Below are 20,214 nucleotides of genomic sequence, written 5' to 3' on the forward strand. Positions count from 1 at the left end.
GTTACAGGAAGACATCTATGATAGCAGTTCAGAACGGGAATAAGTGGAAACAAGACAATAGTCAAAGCGAAGACGACGTATCTCCAGCACGAAAACTGAAAAGTACCTATGTTTTCTGCAGTTTACGGAAGGGAAAAACCGGAGTATCTACAAAGATTATCATGAAGGAGGATACAACTCGTATAGGAAGCTTCTGGAACGACATAAGAAACTTATTTCGTTAAATAACTGCAAAAATATTTGGATTATGGATACGCTCTGTCTACGAACTTTGCTTCATTCAAAGGGAATCGGGAAATGAAACTCCAAACAGTGAAAAATAAAGTCATCAGAGAGCATGGTGTATCAGTACATTACTGGCATTTACAGTGCTGGGCTTTCCAAGCGGCAAAAGAAGTTGGCTTATCAGAGTTCAAAATGTCGCCGACTTTCATTGAAAATCTTTAGAAACAAGCAAGAATTATATCACGAACAATTCAAAATATCTGTAGAGTGTCGATGTATGTATCATTTCTATTTCATTTTCGTACTCACTGATAATTACATTGCAAAAGAATGTCGCAAATGACTCATCTTTCACTCCAACTGACGTCTGATCTTTAAATTTGGGCGTTAGTTTGCCTTTTAACAGTTCGACTACATGGAGGCGGTTAATGCCAACAGCCCGTCCCATTTTGCACATGGTCTACCATACCTAACACTAATTGGAGCTTACTACCACACACTAACGCACATAGCTGATCTTCACTCAGCGCCTACTGCGCGGAATCTAAGTGCTAGTGTTTCGAAGGATAGGTGGCGCTGTCGGCGGACAACGAATTTTACTCGGAATGACTCCCCATACAGTGGTCAGTACTTAGTCCTGTATATGTCTACCAAGTTTTATATTGATCCTCGCGTTCGAACCGAAACATGTCCCTTGTAAGATAATTATTGTATAAATTTGTACAATTACGAAACTTTGTAAGCATAAAAATATTACGTACTGTATATTATGCTCTTGTAAATAGTATACTTACATATGACATATTAATTTGGGGTGCTGCGTACCCTGCTCATTAAAACCTTTGATAGTTCAGCAAAATAATATAGTAAGAATATGTTTTTAAAAATGACTTGACAGTATACTAGATAGACTTTATGACTAATTTCCAGTGTTACCACTTTCAAAATTATATTTGCAGAAGGTATTAATATATGTTAAAAAGAATAGAAACAAATGGGACGAAACAAAACATATGTATATAACCAGAAATGTGACAGACAAAAATTTAGAAATTAAAGCAACGAGTAAATCTATTACTCAATATCAAACATGTTACAGAGCTCCCAACATCTATAATGAACTCACACTCCGAATCAAAGAGGAAAGTAATTTTAAAGTATATAAAAGGTTAATTTTACAGTGCTTAAAATGATGAAAAAGTATTTAAAAAACTATTGTTAACTAAAAGTAAGAATTATAAACCTTATATGTTACGGCAAAAGAACAAATAAATAAATAAAACATGAGAATCAGGCTCACTAAGCACTTGCTTATGTGAGCCATTTTCTATCTTTTCTTTATTCTTTGCATAAAAAATACAAAATTTTCGTAATATAGAAATAAGTGCATTGAATTAACCTGCCCGACACCGGAAGATAGACAAGACTTCTGGAAGTCCGAAGTCCTGTCATCTCTGAATACCGAGTACGTTAAACTCTATTAATAAAGGGAATCTTGGAAGTCCGATTTCCTTTAGAGTAGTAATAGCACTTACAAGTAGGAAATTTGACTTGTTAATTTCTGTAGCAGTTAACTTTTCCTTATTCTTTTATTCTATACCATTAATATTTTGTATATTGTTATTTTATAATTTAGTATGTTTATGTATTTTTATGTATATTCTTTAATATATTGGATACACAACCAAAAAATAGTATTTTCAGAATTCCAAATGACAAGGAACTAAATTAAACATTACCACATTCATGATCACATAAACTTAATTTTCATAGTCAATATTCTTCAATAATAATATCATGTTTAACTTTAGCATAAAATATTAAAACATTTGGCATTGCCTATCAAACACCACAAAAATTGTAATTTAAAAAACTATTCCACCTATGGATTTGAACTACTCCTTTTAGGATTGAAGGTACATTGGCCCAATAATTAGACCATGACAATTTTTTCTTGAAGGTTTTGTCATTGACGTTTGTAAAGGCAATTCCAGTCTATGCAACAATTTCTAATCTTAACGACGTTTCTCTTTGTTTTCTAATTATATTACTTCATATTTCTTTTTCTGTTCTTGTCGCTTGTTATTGTCGCTTATCTATAACATGACTAATTTGTATTTACAACTTTTGTCTCTCCTAAGCGTGTCCTTCAGACATCCATTGCTTCCTATGCCACAATACATATTTTATTGATTTAATTCTCATATTCTCCACTTCAGTGGGCTGCAGAAATGCTAAACTGATGTACACTCATGTCCAAAATTATTGTCGCATGTCTATAAATATGTTGTTGTAGGAATATAATTTGATAATGAATCCGCCTGGTATTTCTTATAATGTTAGTATGTGTATAATCGGCAAAGACATTTATGTGGCAAATTTCATGTCAAAACAGCAGTAAATAAGAACAATAAAACGAAAATAAAACTTTCTTGTCCATTTAGCAACATTTTGTTTTACTCTTTCTAATTTTCGTATTTATAATTCTTTTCCTTTAAAATTTACCACAAATATACATTTTCCGATTATACACACAGCATCAGTATTAAAAGTACCCTGCAAAATCATTATCAAATTATATTCTTACAAGAAGACAGTTATAGATATGCGACAATCATTTTGGACATGAGTGTACATTTTTTTTTCTATTTCACAGATAGTACTACAAATACTGCTATCACGTAGCTCATTTCCACTTCCACTGTCTTTTGCTCTCAATCCTGCTTCCTACTTACTCTCCAATAGAAAGGAAGTGCTTCGACAGCATATATTATATTAGCTGACATCAATTATATAAAACAAACCCTATTGAATACTGTTAAAGAAGGTTCCAAATTCGGTTTGAATCTACAGCATACTTCCAGTAGAGGTTGAATGCACACACTGAAAGGGAGCGTTCTAGCTTTTTTCCTTATATTCAGTAGTCTACGAAGGCAATTTGGAATACTTCTTATGTTTCATATCACATATGGATGTTCAACTAGTATTGTTATTGCGTTATAATTATAACATTATATTAGCTGAAGGAGAAACCAATTAGAGAGAATGTATTCCAAGTAAGAACTGTTAGTATAAATTAGTTCTTGAGAAAGCATTCAGTCAGAAATGTAGACAGGTAAGTTACTTTAACTTAAAAGTCAAGAAACCACAGAAGTAGTACAATAAGTGTGGAAAATGAATGCGGGACCTCGAGGATATGAAAGCATGACACACTCTACTCAACTGTGCTGCACTAAGCTGCTATAAGTTGCTATCTGCTTCTTTAATGCAGATCTGCGAGGCCTTCATTTTGTACATGTCGCTTCTTGTTCAAGGGTAGAAACAGAATGCTGCATTGTATTGTTCTGTACTTTCCATTAGCTTAAATCTAGCGAAAATGAATTCGAGATGAGAAAGATCAAAAGAAAACTAATGTGGAAGTCAGGTATACGAAGGTTTATGTGCATTGATATGTAGGTAGGGCCTACTATAATACTAAAATGTGTAATTTAATGGGTAATACAATGGTAAAGTAGCACGGTAAGATTTCCACTATCTTCACTACCTTCATTACAAAAGTATATAGAAACTAATTTGTATATAAAAGTTAAAAATTAATTCATGTTTCGAAAGCGCTTTTCAATGCATCAGATTTAATTTATTTTATTGTTGAAGAAATGAAATATTTTCCTTTCATTCTCATTCTCTGTTTGGTTATGTATTATCATGTATGCATTATCATGTATGTAACGAAGATAAAACTACGAGGTAAAATGTTATTTGCTGTTAATTTAATGTAATAGTTTTGTATGTCAAGAACTTGACACTTTTACTTAGTTTCTAATTGTCGTCTTTTTCATTCAACAGACTGTGAGCAGCAGCTTCCGCAAGTTGGTTGTTTGCCCTGGAATGAAACCTGGAAAGCTTGTGCAAGTATACTCGGTAAGATGTTATTTCAACACTGATCGTTTTACAATCATAACTGCCTTGGTTAGCATGTAAGTCAAATGTATTACGTAAGATAACAAAATTATTATAAGAAATTAATCAAAATTATAACTTATATCAAAGTAATCCGTAAATGAGAACACGCATACACATACAAGGTATTATAAAGACGTAAGTCACTAAGCTGTATACTAAGCAATGTAATATCATGTTACATTGGAGTTCCACATTTCAGATACAGAAATTCATGATATTTTATAAAATTCAAAAGGATAAGATTTGCACAAGTAGGACTGAATGTGTTTCGCAGTTATACAAAGTCTACTGTACTGATTACAATTAAACCTTCTTGAATGTATTTATTGAAATCTTAGAATCGCCATAGGTAAATATAATTATGTTTTGACTTAATGAAATTTACCAATAGCATAAAGAATGACGCAATCTGTGCAAGAAACTGATTATTAAGTATACAAGCTTACTATCATTACACGTTTGTTCTATATCGTTATGGACACAGGAACATACAATTAGATCGATAAACGCTTTTCTAATATCCTGAACACGAACATTTAATGTGCATGAAAGAACTTTGGAAAATCTGTCCCGATGGGTGAATGGTATTATTCACGCAGCTTTGGAGAATGATACTAAATACATAGTGAAATTTAGGTATGGGTGCAACTTGCCCTCGTTAATATTACCCCTTTTCGTGTGAACTCATCTTTCTCCTGTTCATTGTTTACTAAACTTCCTAGAAATATGCTAAGTAGTTAAGTGAAATTGAGTTAAGAGGCAGAATTTGCCCTGGATAATATTACCCCCTTCCTGTTAAATATTTTTTCCTGATCAATATTTACTAATCTTTGGAAAAATATGCTAAGTAGTTTATTGAAATTTTGCTAGGGAGTATAATTTGTTTGTGATAACATTCTCCCCTTTGGTACAAATCATTTTCTCCTGGTCAATATTTACCTTCATTTGGACTAATATTCTAAGTAGTTAAATGAAATTTATCTAGGGGTACAATATTCACGGGATAATATTACCCCGTTTCCTGTAAAGTCATTTTCTGCTGTTCAATATTTACTAACCTTTGGAAAAATACACTAACTAGTTTACTAAAGATTAGTTAAGGTGTGCAATTTCCACGGCATTATATTATCCCCTTTCCTGTAAAGTCATTTTTCTTCGTCAATATTTACACAGCTTTGGAGACATATACTAAGTACATTAATGAAATTTAGCTGTGAGTACAACTTGCCCTGAATAATATTATCCTCTTTCACGTGAACTCATTTTACCTGGTGAATATTTATTAACCTTATTAGAAATATGCTAAGTGGTTTAGTAAAATTTATTCAAGGAATACAATTTGTCAGGGGTAATATTACCCACTTTCGTGTGAATTCATTTTTCTGGTCAATATTTACTAAGCTTTGGAGAAATATACTAACTTAACGATATTTACAATAGGATACAATTTGCACAGGATATTACGTATTAAGCCATTTCGTGTGAGGTCAGTTTATCGTGGACAATATTTAGCGCCCTTTTGAGAAATATTCCAAATAAATTAATGAAATTTAGCGGGGAAATGGAATTTTCCCGGGATAATGTTACTCCCCTTCATGTGAAGTCATATTTTCTTCGTCAATATAGTCATCTTTCAAGAAATATAGTAGGTGTATTAATGATATTCATCTAGGATTACCATCTGCAGGGGATAATATTACTCCCTTTCGTCTGAGATCATCTTTTTGTCGTTCTTTATACACTTTTGCTGAAATCTACTAAGCAGTTTAGTGAAATTTATCTAGGGAGTGTAATTTACCCGGTATGATATTATCCCTTTTTGTCTGAAGTCATTTTTCACTGATTATTATTCACGCAGCTTAGAAAAAATATACTAAGTGTATATTAATGAAATTTAGGTACGGGTACAACTTGCCCTGCATAATATTATCCCCTTTCGTGTTAACTCAGACTTTCCTGCTCAATGTTCACTGAACTTTGAAGAAATATGCTAAGTATAGTAAAATTTTGCTAAAGCAGACAATTTGCCCTCGATAATATTATCCCCGTTTGTGTGAAATCTTTTTTCCTGGTCAATATATACTAACCTTTCGAAAATATGCTAAACAGTTTAGTAAAATAAGTCAAGGTGTACAATATGTCCGGGAGATTATTATCTGCTTTCGTGTTAAGTCAGTTTTTCATGGTCAATATTTACTAACCTTTGGAGAAATATAATAAGTAGTATATTGAATTTTTAAGGGGTACAATTTTCACGGGATAATATTACAACCTTCCTGTGAAGTCATTTTTCCTTGTCAGTATTTATCATCCTGTGATGAAGTATTCCATGTAGTTTAATGGAATTTAGCTAAGGGGTATAATTTATCCGAGATAATATTACCCCCCTTTCGTGTGAAGTCATATTTCCTGGCCAATACTTACACAGCTTCGGACTATTATTCTATGCGGTTTAGTGAAATATAGCTAGGGGTACAATTTTCATGGGATAATATTACCCTCTTTGGTTTGAAGTAATTTTTTGCTAGTTAACATTTACTAATCTTTGGAGAGATGTACTAAGTGCATTAATGGAATTTAGCTAGAGATACAACTTGCTCTGAATAATATTAGCCTCTTTCGTGTGAACTAATTTTCCTGGTGAATATTTACCCACTTTCGCAGAAATATGGTTAGTAGTTTAGTGAAATTTAGCCCAGGGATACAATTTATCTGGGATAATTTAAAAACCTTTCGTGTGAAGTCATTTTTCTCTGGTCAACACTTACCCACTTTTGGCGAAATATACTATGTAATTTAACGGAATTTGGCTAGGGGTAAATTTCATGGGTATAATCTTACGCTCTTTCTTTTGAAGTAATTTTTTCGTAGTGAATATGTACGCATGTAGCTAGAAAATTTTTATTAACACGTTTCAGGTAATATTTTCACGATAATATTTGTACTCCCATTCTTGGCGTTAAATGGAACTGGGCAACTTTTACCCTTGGGGTAAAAGTTTTCCTGGGTATTATTTGACCGTTACTCCGTCATCTGCAGCAGTTTACCCATAGTTAAATATAAGATATCTCGTCCCGAAATGTTTCATACTTTTCAACCAATAAGAAATGGAATTACTCATATCATGCGCTCGTTAACTCTATACTTCAATCAAATTTGTATTCCTATTTTAATTGAGCTCAGATTTCCTTCCAACCAATGATTCTTGCATGGAAAGGAAGCGAAATGAAATTGTTTTATATGAACCATGGCCTTGTTCAGGGAATTTTGAATGGGCGGAGCCGGTGCCGTTTGTGGTTACACCCCAAATATTAACGACAAAAGTGTAGGAATTTATCGAAGAATGAAATAAATAGCATTCACATTTTCTTAATTTTAGAGGCGAAAATATATATCTTTAGTGGCAGTGGTTCTAGTGGGAACTTGAAAAATTTCCCAATCGTCAAGAAGCGAGATATATATTCTAAATTTCACAATTTAATATACATATATACATTGCTTGAAGGTGAAAATAGTGAGTCCCGGGGAACAAGAAATAATTCTATTCGATAGAAAATGGTATATTCTTTCAAACTGTCCCAGTACATTTAGTTTCTAATGTTAGTCGCTTTTGAGGAATTAAATAGAAACCAAATGAAAATACATTTCGTCCACATTCTTGTAAAGTGTAGATCTTAGCACAAGTCGAGTCAGAAAGGATATTAATATGTGATTGGGGAAGATAATTGCAACAACCTTGTGAGAAAAATAGTACATTATTAATTATGTCCACTACCGATACCTAATATTTATTAAATCAGTAATGTAAATATTGGTACAATCATTTTTATTCATGAATTTCTTGTATTAATCACACCAAATTATTTACGAATATCCATTTTAAGTTTTACAACGGATTAATAGATGTATATTAATACTTTATTTAAACTAAGATATCCAATAAAAAATTATTAGTTAGTGTGCACGTAATATTGTTACGAAGAGTGAGTGAATATTTCTTATTCATTTGTAAATTTTATTTTTCCAGTGGCAGGTACCTCCAGGTTGCTATATTCATCAAAGCAGAAGTCAGATAGTCGCCGGAACATTTAGCATACAAGGATTGCGTAAAGGGCAGTTAGAAGGTATTTATAGACGTTAGAATTAGCAGGTAGTTATAGACCAGAAAGTTTTGTAACAAATTAAAAATACAATTGAAGTACTTAAATATTTGAACAATAATAGATTCATTTTATTTAATAGATTAATAGGTTCCATCTAATACTTCAATTTTGCAGGAAGTGTCGCTCACCATTATGTTCATCCGAGCCACTCATATATTTATGAGTGGCCGCGTTCTATTATTATTGGAACGTACACGTACGTGTACTATTATTAAAATGTATGTGTGTCCCTGAAATTGTTCGCAGACCCAGAACATTCTCCTTTGAACATTTACTTCAACTTGTCTCGAACTCATAACCATGCAAAAACCTACATGTGAAGATACTTTTATTACAAATTTTCTTGGTCACTAAGGCTGCGCTGGTAAAATCTGAAAGTGCAAAAAATATTTAATGACATTGTCTCGTCTCAAATTATAGCGAGATTTTAATTAGTTGGACTATTATGGTCTCGGTGGAAAAATACGGACGTACTGAGATATTTTTATGGGTACATTTGCATATTATGTGTGCTATTTGTACACTATATTAAACAGTATATTTATAATGTACTCTTGGCTGGGGCAAAATCTCGTCTCTTCTCGAAGTATAGTGAGATAGTAATTATTATTATTAGTAACTACGAACTTTGTGACTTGGTAAAATTTGCTGGTACATATATAACATTGATGCCCGGTTGCACCAACCAAAGATTAATCCTTGGATATTCATTAAACTAAAGTTAGTCATCGAAGTGAGGATAATGTGTTGCACCAACACTGATCTGAAGATTATATCGCCAAATCGTCGAATTAAGATTAGCCGTTGAAAACGGGAGATTAATCCTTGATAATGTCGTGATCAGCTGTGAGTAGAGTGAATATGCTTGCAAAAGATTTGGATATTTTAGATGAATCTGGAGTGCTCGAACAGATAGATTATGCTATCCGACCTAAAAGAATAATGAGACACGGAAAATCCTTTTGAGTACTTCAACGATGATGAATTTTTTAATCGTTTTCTCCTGTCGAAGTATTCTGTTTTGGATATTTTACAGCGTTTTGTTGCAGGATTGCTTGCAGAAGATTATATCAATAATTTGGCTGTATATATGGTTATGTAGATATAAATGGTGTTACTGTGCTTATTTCAATTGTTCCTAAGCAAGAAAGGATATTTGTATCAATAAATATCTGTCATTACTACAATGGACCGATTAAAGTAGCATACTTGCACTAATTCATTATACAGGGTGTCCGAGAAGTCCTTCCCTGATTACAGAAGTTGATAACTCAGGCTAGAAATAAGATAGAAATATGAAACTGGTGTTGAATTGTTTACAAACTATAAAAGTTTTGGTCACATCAGTACACTTCCACATGAGCACCCTTGGTAGCACGTAGCACATCTAGGCGATATTCAATTTCCAGCCACACATTAGCCAACATCACTGGAGGGATCGATGCAACGACTGTGGTTATTCGTACTACAAACCTAAAACAAAAAAAATTGAGACTTGGTAAATCAGAACAAACCTAACACAGACAAAAACTTTTATAGTTTGTAAACAATTCAACACCAGTTTCATATTTCTATCTTATTTCTAGCCCGAGTTATCAATTTCTGTAATCAGGGAAGGACTTCTCGGACACCCTGTATTTTTTATTCATTGACTTATTTATTATAGTTTGTGAATTCAAGAAATTTAGTTTTTAGTGCTTACCTAGTAAAGTTGGACATAGTAGGTTAAATTTACGTCACATTTAAGGTAATTATATTTATAAGATTCGACCTTGCTGCAAGACACTCTCTTGGGGTCAGTTATAGTTTATGGCATACACTGCCACATTCGTTCATTTAAAAGGTCTTTTGGCATTTTAAATCTTTACAATTTTGGTTTATTTGGATTGAATATGCCCTTGTATATTAAATACTTCAGAAATAAGTGTGAAAAGAAAAGTAATAAACCGAAGCAGAAAATTGAAACATTAACTTTGTATGTCGTACTAATTGAAACATTACTAATTTAACCTACAAACAACTCATTGCTAACCATGTAATTAAATAGGAACACTTTCATTAAACAAATTCAATTTAGTTTATTATGTATATTTTCGCGCTGTCTTAGTGAAATTTGTTTTACTGCCCTCTTTACTGTTCACAAATACTTACATGTTTTATATTTCACTATATTATAGAGTAATTTTTTTAAACATTAATTTCCAATTCAAACCTGTATTCTGCGAATATAAGTTTTTCAGCCCATATTACAAGAATACACCGACGCAACACGCACACGAACGATAACGATAACGGACGCGGAATTCGCACTGTTTATTATCAATTCACATACTCAATAAACTTTAGTGATCACTATAAAAGTAAAAACAAGTTTAGTATTAATTTAACTTCATGTGGTGCTTTCCTTTTCACTAATTTTACATAATATCTGCAGTAGAAAAAAATTTGTTCCTCCTGCTTGAATGTGTTATTTAGAGTGAAGTATGTGCATGATTTGTTCGATTGTATTCTTTCGCCAGTGCTAAACTGCCACATCATACATTATTTATACGTGATATAACTAATTCACTAATTATATGTATTTCTTCAAACTTGATGAATCAATATTGAAGGAAAAAGTAGTTAATTTTAATATTTTTATAGTTATATTATGATGATTGATGATATATAAGAACTACCTTTTCACAACAACATTCTAGTCCTCCGCAAGTCTGCTCACGGTTCCTTTCTGCATACTTTGACTAAATTAGGATGTGATTTTGCACCGAAAGATCTACTCACACTAATACAAATTCACACAAGTTCAGCCACAGATTACTCGAAACAGACTATCTTGCAGTTCACCAGAAGATGTCCTTATTCCTTACTGGTTTGTGATTTAAGAACATTTTTGTATACAACAGGCTTGCACACTTACAATATTACCTATAATGCTTTTAGTAACGTACAAATACATTATTCAACATGTAAGGTAATTTGATGCCATACATAGTGTTTGCACTATCCTCGTTTATATCTATACCCACCTTCGCTGACGCACACCCTCGCTACCGATCGGGTCACTCCTCTGCGCTCCTACCGTAACGTGCAGTAGTTATTTCTGATTCACCTCCAGCAGTTTCGAGGCATAGATATGAAGAAGGAAGTCCATCAGAGAATACAGTAAGGGAAGATACCACATCCGATGTAGAGAGTCAGAAGAAAGAAAGACCGATGCGTAATTCTATTAACGTAAAATTTAGAAAGTTAAGATCTATAAAATCTAGTCATTCTAAAACTTTAAACACACCGGTAAAGTTGAGTGATATGAAATCCTTAATAAAATATAGCAGCCATGTAGACGATATTCCACTTAGTATTTTTATAGAAGAATTTGAAGAAGAATGTGATTTGATAGGTATTAATAAAGCTAATTTACTTAATATTTTACGTCATGCTTTGTTGCCACCTTGCTTAGTTTGATACAAAGCTATTAAAAATGGTTTACGTAATTAAGAATATTTTGATCCCTAATTTTAAAAAAATGACTATTTTGGCTAACAGAGATGCACAAATTAGAAGTAAGAAATACGATTCACGAGTAGACAAGAATATCATGGAATTTGTGATTACAACTTATAACGATTTAAAATTACACAATACTTACCAACCAGATTCGAGAATTATTGCGTCAATTAGGATTTTGCTACCATACAAATTCCAAGAAATTTTCATCTCTTCGCAGTGTATGAATATTAATCATTTTAATCGTCGGTAGATCCATATTAACTTCGCTCGAAAATGTGTTAAATTCAAATGAAGCATTCCTACTTGGCGAAGAAATGTTATTTAGGAGCCACATCGCAGATAACATGCTTGTCAGAGCTAAAAATAAAACCGATCCTGTTGATAAGTATGCGAAATTAGGAAACTTGTTGAAAAGCGTTTGGTACATATAGGAAACAAGAACATTTACTGCCTACCCATGGCCATTGTATGGTAGTAGGTAAGATTCCACGTACCAAATACGACGTGTACAATTTAACGCTATATAATGATAAAATGTGTATTAATAAAGCTTAAATACTTTGCAACATTAAAGTTAAGGGAGACTGACTTTACGGATGTTGATACTTCTTAATCTTGTTTGAAAGGAGATTATCAAATCGTAATTTATGACGTAAATGAATCCAAAAGCAAAATTGTATACCCGGGAGAACCTGCGAAAGATATGATTTTCATCTTTATAACAAAGGTACTACTGTTGGTCATTTCCAACCTATTTGGAATATTAACACCTAAAACACTTGCAACTATTGTTAATATTGATAGAAGGTTTTGATAAGGGATCTCATAAACATCAGTGTGAGACGCTGTTCGTATTGTAAGTACAACCACGAACGTCATTATACTGTAGAGGAAATTAAATGTAATGCATGCAATACAATATTTCCTGAAGGTGTGTGTTTTGAGAATCATTTTGAGCGTAACAAACGGGTGGATCTGTATGCGATAATGTTAAGGTCTGCATTGATTTTGGTGTCATCTTTGATAACAGGTCTCGAAAATTGATCACGTGTGTGATGAACATTTTTGTTCAACGCGACGTGTACATGTTGACCCTAGTCACCATGTTTTGTTCAGAAGTAGAAGTCTCTACATAACAAAAGGTACAGGGTCTCTGATGTAGAAACGATGTTCTCTCTGCGAATGCTGTTGACAATACACAAAACTTTAGGCCTATCTGATAATTCAAAGAGAGATTTCCATACTTGTTCAACACTTTTGAAAATCAAAATTATGTCGGTTCGTACCCTTCAATAGAATATTATGATCTTGATTCGTGAAGCACGAAAAAGTGACAGCTACTAGAAGCTTGCGCCAAGAACGTGCGGCATGTGGCGAGAAGTTTAACCTGCAACGTGAAATGCTGTCTTACAGTAAGACAGTGAAAACGACATTAGAATTCTCACAAAAGCGGTTATCGAATTTAGTGGTACCATCTAGGAGATAACGGAGTGTTTATGTTTTATTAACTCATCCACCATTGCAAGTCTTGCGATACGGACATATCTTACCTTGCACTTACCAGAAGAATATTATTCCTGTAATCCATGTGTTGAGTTTCCATCATAAGACAAACTATAGTGCTAAGCTATGCATTGGCTTATGTATATGGAAAACCAATAAGAGATAGAAATTCAAAATGCTTGAAGAGGTGGGGAAGGATATATAGGTAAATACAATGCCAATGAATGGCACGAAGAACTCAAAGCTGCCTTTGAGTTTCTCAGCTGTTTCTTTCACAGATGCCGTAAGACGGTCCCTTTCAATTGTGACGACATTCTTCACCGTGCTCGTGACTCCTACAATACGTTTGAAAAACGATATGAACAAATTATGACCCTTGTAGATTCCTTAAAAGTTTTGGTATCAATTTATACGAAATGTAAGAATGTTCTTGAGATGAAGAGGTAAAGACGGACGAAGGTATGCAAAAGTTTACTGAAGAACGATGTATAAATAATCCCTATTTTCTAATTCCCAAAAATTGTTACAACGGTGGCCGTACGGTACTTTCGTTGATACGTGAACTGTGGGAGAAACGAAAGAATCGATTGCGTAGATGTAACATAGTTGTATATGTATGTGATGTTACGTAAACCTTTGCCCGTTAAATCTCCTAAATTACATACGAGGCCGATCTTCCGAGAAGTGAGAAGAATTCACCGTGTAGTGGAAGGCACTATTTTGGCCCAACCAACCTTTGCTTTCCGATTCTTCCGTATGTTGCGGGAGTTCTATTACTTTTTGGTCTCTGTCGGAAAAATATGGAAGAGAAAATGTAAATTGCACTCATAGTGACACTGAGCGTGCCCTTACGGAAACGTTTTGTACTCCTGAGTTAGACCTAGCTCTTGTAAAAGGTTATAAAATACTCGATGTACACGAAATTTGGGAATTTGAACCCATGGATCCCGAAGAGAGGGAATTCAGGTGGTCTGTTCGGAAGCTATGTAAACTCCTTTCTTCAGGTGTAGGAGAAAGGGTCAGGTTTTCCTATTTAGTTTCAAACTGAAGAAGACAAGCAGAAATGTATCGAGGAATACTATGCTCATCAAGGCATAAAATTAAATTGTGAAAATGTTAGGACGAATCCCGGATTGAGGCAATGTGCAAAATTATACCTCAGTCGTTACTCTTCTCTCAAACGCAAGTAGTAAAATTTTGATAATATTATGGTACCATTTAGAGTTAAATTAGCACAATCTATTGATTTAAGTGAAGGGGCATGGGGTATTGCATTAACAAAAAGTAATATTACATGGAGTTTTTATAATGTACGTGAGATTTAAGAAATTATAATAAACACTGTTATCGATAATAAACTTGAAATTCATCAAGTTAAAATACCACCGGGATATTATTCATGGGTTGAATACATTCCACTTATGATTCCTGAAAAATTTGGAATGTTACAATATTGTTGTGTGCCTATGCTACTGAGGCACAGCGCACACTAGACGCTCTTTTCCAGATGAGGTTTCCATACCTACAAATCTAGAACGTATCCTCATGTTTATTCTACGAAGATTATGAGAGTAAATACAGAGCACACAAATTTCGTGGAGGAAATTGTGAGCAAAAGGAAATATTCATTAATAGCAAAGGTAGTGTGTAAGACTCAATGCGAGTACCTTTGTTCTCTAAAATGAATCTAATTTGGAGTTTAGTTTCTACGAAAAATTCTTATTAGTGTCGGACTGAAAACAACACTTAGCCTTAAAACAGACATTCAGACGGGAGAGCAGTGTTATAGGCATTTGTAAAGAAACTGCGATAGATTCAGATTTATGTCAATGAATGCTTACTACTTACGGACTTAAAGTTTTCCATTCCAGTTCGTCGTAATCGGCACCAACACTCACACAAACACTTCAATACTACACAGTTTGTAGAAGTTGTTCGGTGGCACTTATTTAGTCCATAAAGATGAATGGAAAGTCATCTAATTCATTGGACATCAAAATTGCTTGAAGTTGAATCCTGTGCGGTGACCAATAAGGAGTCTTGTCTCAGCATCATAGGCGGCTAGCAATCGTCTTTTCCCTTCTCTTCTATGAGGGCGGTGTTTTTCGGCGAGTTACCTCTTTTTGGTAGGATGTCGAGGGTATCTTCTAAATACTCTGAAGGCTCCAAAGCATTGTAAAACAGTCTTTTTACGTATTGGATATCTTCTTCCTCATATTAAATTTGTCTTTCGATGATTAAGTTAAACAAATAGGATAAGCTCGCACACGGAGATCTTGCGCGACAGACTTTTGGAGGCACAAAGATTAATGTTACAAATCGTTGGTCATATTTGTGGTTTCGTATGGCGTTTTTCGAGCGATGAAGCGTCCATATCTCAACAAATTGATTTCCTGGCGATGGGAACGGTCTCTTCAATGCATTCATATCTTAGGTTTGCAGTTTCGTCGATTTTTTTTCAATCTTATGCTCTGTTTGCATGTCTGTTTCCCGGCTAATGTTGAAGGCTGATTTAATGAAGTAAGAAAAGTAATTGTTTCTATGCAATGAAAATTAACTTGGAACAGTTGAGTTTTTCTCCGATTATTTCCTTTTACTCGTTCTTATTTATTTTTGCTTTCTTTCTACAAATTACCAATTAGATGAGTTTTACGATATTTACAAAGTAAAAATCAAATTGTTATTAAAAGTAACTGATCAATTTATGATTAGTATTACACCAGGATTACAACACATTTTAGGATTTATTATTGAAATTACAAGCGAAATTTAAAATGTAGTATATTCAAAACTTAGACATGTTGAAGAGTTAATATTAACTCAGAAAATTTCCGTGTAATTTAGATTACAATATTCCAAATATACTTAACATTTGCGTTGATGTTGTAAACAACAACAAAATATCGGACCAATAGCTCGAAAACTTCGTCTGTATAATATATAACATGGACGTGTAAATGTCTTCTGTTTCATATACGGCATTATGTTAAAGTTGAAAAGAAATATTTTGATACGATAGAAGTAAACTTAAAAGATGAACACGGGTCAAACACTGGCGTATATGTTCATGTTTATCCTAAAAATAGGAGTCATTTTATTAATCAATTAAAAAATAATATACGATTATCAGAATCGAATTGGTACGTACCGAAGCTGAAAATGTTATGTCGTGAAATTTAAAAATGCAGAACTTCTGGAAAGTAAACCTATCATTGGATGTTATCCATCAATTCACCATTTACTGGTGAAATTAAAGTATCAAGATTTATGATTTAGTTTCTCCAATATTGTTCACGTTGAATGTGATTGAATGTGATGAAGGTGTAGAATCGCTTACATTGTTACCTACATTAGCTTTACAATTAGGAGAAATCAGATCTTGTTTCTCAAGGTCGCGGATTTAAACAACCACACATAGATATTGGATATCTACATCAAATTTTTATTTATACGGATATTATACAATGTCTAATTTTAGGTTATACAAACGCACCATTATTACGTATAGCAACAATCTGATATTACATTGGGAAAGTTCAAACTATTACATTTCAAATATTCATTATATCACATCTGCAAAATTATATTTCAACATAACCAAAATACTATTAGCACTTTCAATCCTACTGTAGTTCTAGTACGGCAGGCTGTAAACTTACGTTAAATCCCAGTATTGCTCGGGAACGACACGGCCATTTAAAATTTAATATACCAACCAAAATGAATTTTGTATGCTTTTTATTTGAGAAGGTAATTTTGAGTGCTTCGTGGATTAACTTCTCTCAAATCTGATCGAAGAATTTCTTTCAGTCGTTCTAGAAAGAGAACTAAAGAACGTGTTTCATAATCATTCACAATTCTCAAATATTATTACTTTGCAAGAAATAAAGTTGTTGTTTGCAACGATTATTTACATATGTCTTGTATGTAAACCGACATCTTCTAGTAGAGGAGTACTTCTCTTTTCATTTCTGAAAGTTTCGTCGTTTAGAGTAAAAACTTAAGAATATATGATTTTTTTAAAAAATTAACCCTTATTTTCTCCAGGAAAGAGGACTTCGTCAATTTAAATACCCTTAGGATCAAAAGTGTTAAAAGATCATGGAAGGCGAAATTTGCCATTCCGTTCTGGGACATTGACTGTGACACTTCATTTTAAACGCTCTTGTACCGCTATTAATTAAACATGAGTTCAAGACATGTTTGTTATTAACGTGGACTTAAAATATCCTATTTTTCAGGACTTGTATATCAAAGAGACACGACAGGTAGTTTCGTTAAAGCATTATTACGTTTTGTGTTAAGATTTCTTAAACAAGTTTCTAAAGCTCTAGGTCGTCAGGCGTCACAAACGCTTCAAGTTGAGGGTGATGTATTAGATGAACGTCCGTTTAATGAATCTGTTCGTGCACGTGTAAGAGCAGCCTGTGACAGTTTAAAGACGAAAGCTATAAAAAAAAGTCTGACAGTTGCTAACTGATAGCGGTATCGGCTCCTAACTGAGACTGTCACACATACAGAAGGTTACTGCTAGTGCTACGATTGTAAAGTTTCGACCACCAACAAAGTGTGTGGCAGTTCAGTTACATCGTAAGGACAGAGTGAACGTGGGACCTCCATAGAGCATCAGAAGGGCGTGTATGCTGTACGAATTCAAACTGGGGTCAAACGGCGCAGCTAGGGGCGGAAGATATGCCAAGTCTTTGATGAGAGTCTGGTGACTACGCGGACAGTGCAACGCTGGTTCAACACGTTTAAGGACAGTGCCGAAACACTCAAAGACGCACGACGTGCCGGAAGACCAACACATGTACAAAATAAAGATCTTCATTAAACAATTCAGGCGAACAGTGGACAGGCATGTGAGGAATTGAGACTACAATTTAGTGTGAGTCGAGAAAGCATTCGCCAGTACCTCCATCAACTTGGGAAGTACTACAAGTTGGATCGATGGATTCCACATGATTTGACGCCGGGCCAGGAGGCAACGCGAGCAGTACCTGTGTTTATTTGCTGTCTCGTCTGAGAAAGGAGCCATTTCTGGACATGGTGTTCACATGTGATGAGAAGTGAGTCCTCCACGAAGCTCCACGCCGCCGTTATCATTTATTAGCATCCCATGAACCGGTTCCAAAACAGCCGAAACCAGCACTGCACCAGAAAAAGGTTCTCTCGTGTTTGGTGGACTGTTCGCGGCATCGTGCATCGAAAAGTGCTATCAGCTGGTCAGAGCATCAATATAACTGTGTACTGTCAGCAGTTGAGCCGTTTCAAGAGAAACTCAAAACTCTGCAGCCAGCACTTATGAATCGCAAAGTGGTCCTTCTGTTACAGGACAACGGTAAGCCGGGACACCATTCTACACATTGGATGGGAAACACTGTTGCATTCGCCATACTCTCCGGACATCGCACCGCCCGATTATCACCTGTTCCATTCTTTGGATAATCACGTTAGAGGTCGGCAGTTCAAATTCCTAGTAGAGGTGCAAAATGCACTTGGTACCTTCTTTCCTTCACGGCCCATCAAGTTCTACCGCGATGGAATCCATGGTCTTCCAGAACGTTGGCAGAAGGTCATTGATGCTAATGGGGACTATTTTTGATCTTCTAAATACGTCTTAGGCGACATATCCATGTTCGAAGTTGTTGTGTGAAAAAGCGACAGAATTTTCTTGGTTACTTTTATAAATTATTCTTATGATGCTTCTTACATACGTTTAGCACGTGTAATCTAGTATAAAGATACTGGAAGGCAATTTAATAAATTAGACGATACAAATACTGGTTTTAAGAAACATGCTAATAGGGTAAAAATAGCAAACATTTTGAAATGTACGGACGTTTTCATACTGATATTGTAAGTTTAGATCATTTGCTTTGCAATAATGTAAGTTTGCGCGTAAAATTACACCATAGAAAAGATGTTTTTGTTTATGTCGACTGAAAATACAGCATATAAAGTTGCACTTGAGGAAGTAATTCATGTACATCGCACTGATATAGCTGCAGATTTAGCTATGAAATTAAATACGCAAATAATTTCGGAGATGGCCAATTACCTCTGAGAAGGATATATATGTATAAGATCTTATACCATACTCGCACAAGTAAACTCTTTCAACACTGATTGTCTCTTCTTGGATAATATTCCTAAAGGTTTGGTTATTGGATTCATCTCCATTGCAGCCTTCAATGAGAAATTTCATCTTAATCGCTATGGATTTCAAGACTTCAACATTAAGAAACTGCAATTACAAGTTGGATCAAAATAATTTCCTCCAAATCCTCTCAGCCCGAATTTAAAAACGATTTATAACTTCTAAGTTATCGATTTATGACTTTGATTTCAGGTACTGCAATATATTATCAAAATTATTTTCGTATTGTTACTCTTGATGAATATCCACACTATTATGTTCTGTATGCTTTTATTCTATCCCCTACAGGTACTTTAGATGATAATACTTGGGACGTTGTTCGTGATTCCCCTGTAAATTTAAAAGCATTATTTTCAGAAACTTTAACTGAACCTGTTACATGTGTTGTGTATGCACAATTTGCTTCCTTAGCACAAATAGAAAAGGATAGAAATATTTATACTGATAACACGTTCTAATTTAGTCACTTAAGTAGGGTGAGTGCCATTATAAACTTTTCCGCATTTCATGATAATGATGAGGAATTTATTGTAAAGGAATTAGCTATTCTAAATCCTGATGTTCCATTCGTTCAAAACTGGATATTTAAACCACAATATCTTTTAATTGATTTATCTGAGCGGATCATAAATACAAATATTCATTTAAGTGGTAACATATATGGCATTACCTGGACGGGGGCGATGTATTCAC

At 34.1% G+C, this 20,214-nt stretch overlaps 1 protein-coding gene across 1 annotated transcript in view; it reads left to right on the forward strand.

Annotated features, from left to right (window-relative positions):
* The window catches only part of LOC145662734 (uncharacterized), a gene marked incomplete in the record, with an annotated part of 1,843,005 nt that overhangs the window by 1,781,118 nt on the left and 41,673 nt on the right, over positions 1–20,214 (forward strand). The window contains 2 exon segments of the mRNA XM_081728599.1: positions 4,072–4,146; positions 8,216–8,312. Coding sequence (XP_081584725.1) covers positions 4,072–4,146; positions 8,216–8,312 — 172 coding nt within the window.

This window comes from Thermobia domestica, chromosome 10 (assembly GCF_964235325.1).
Source record: "Thermobia domestica chromosome 10, izTheDome1.hap1.1, whole genome shotgun sequence".
Lineage (NCBI taxonomy): Eukaryota > Metazoa > Arthropoda > Insecta > Zygentoma > Lepismatidae > Thermobia > Thermobia domestica.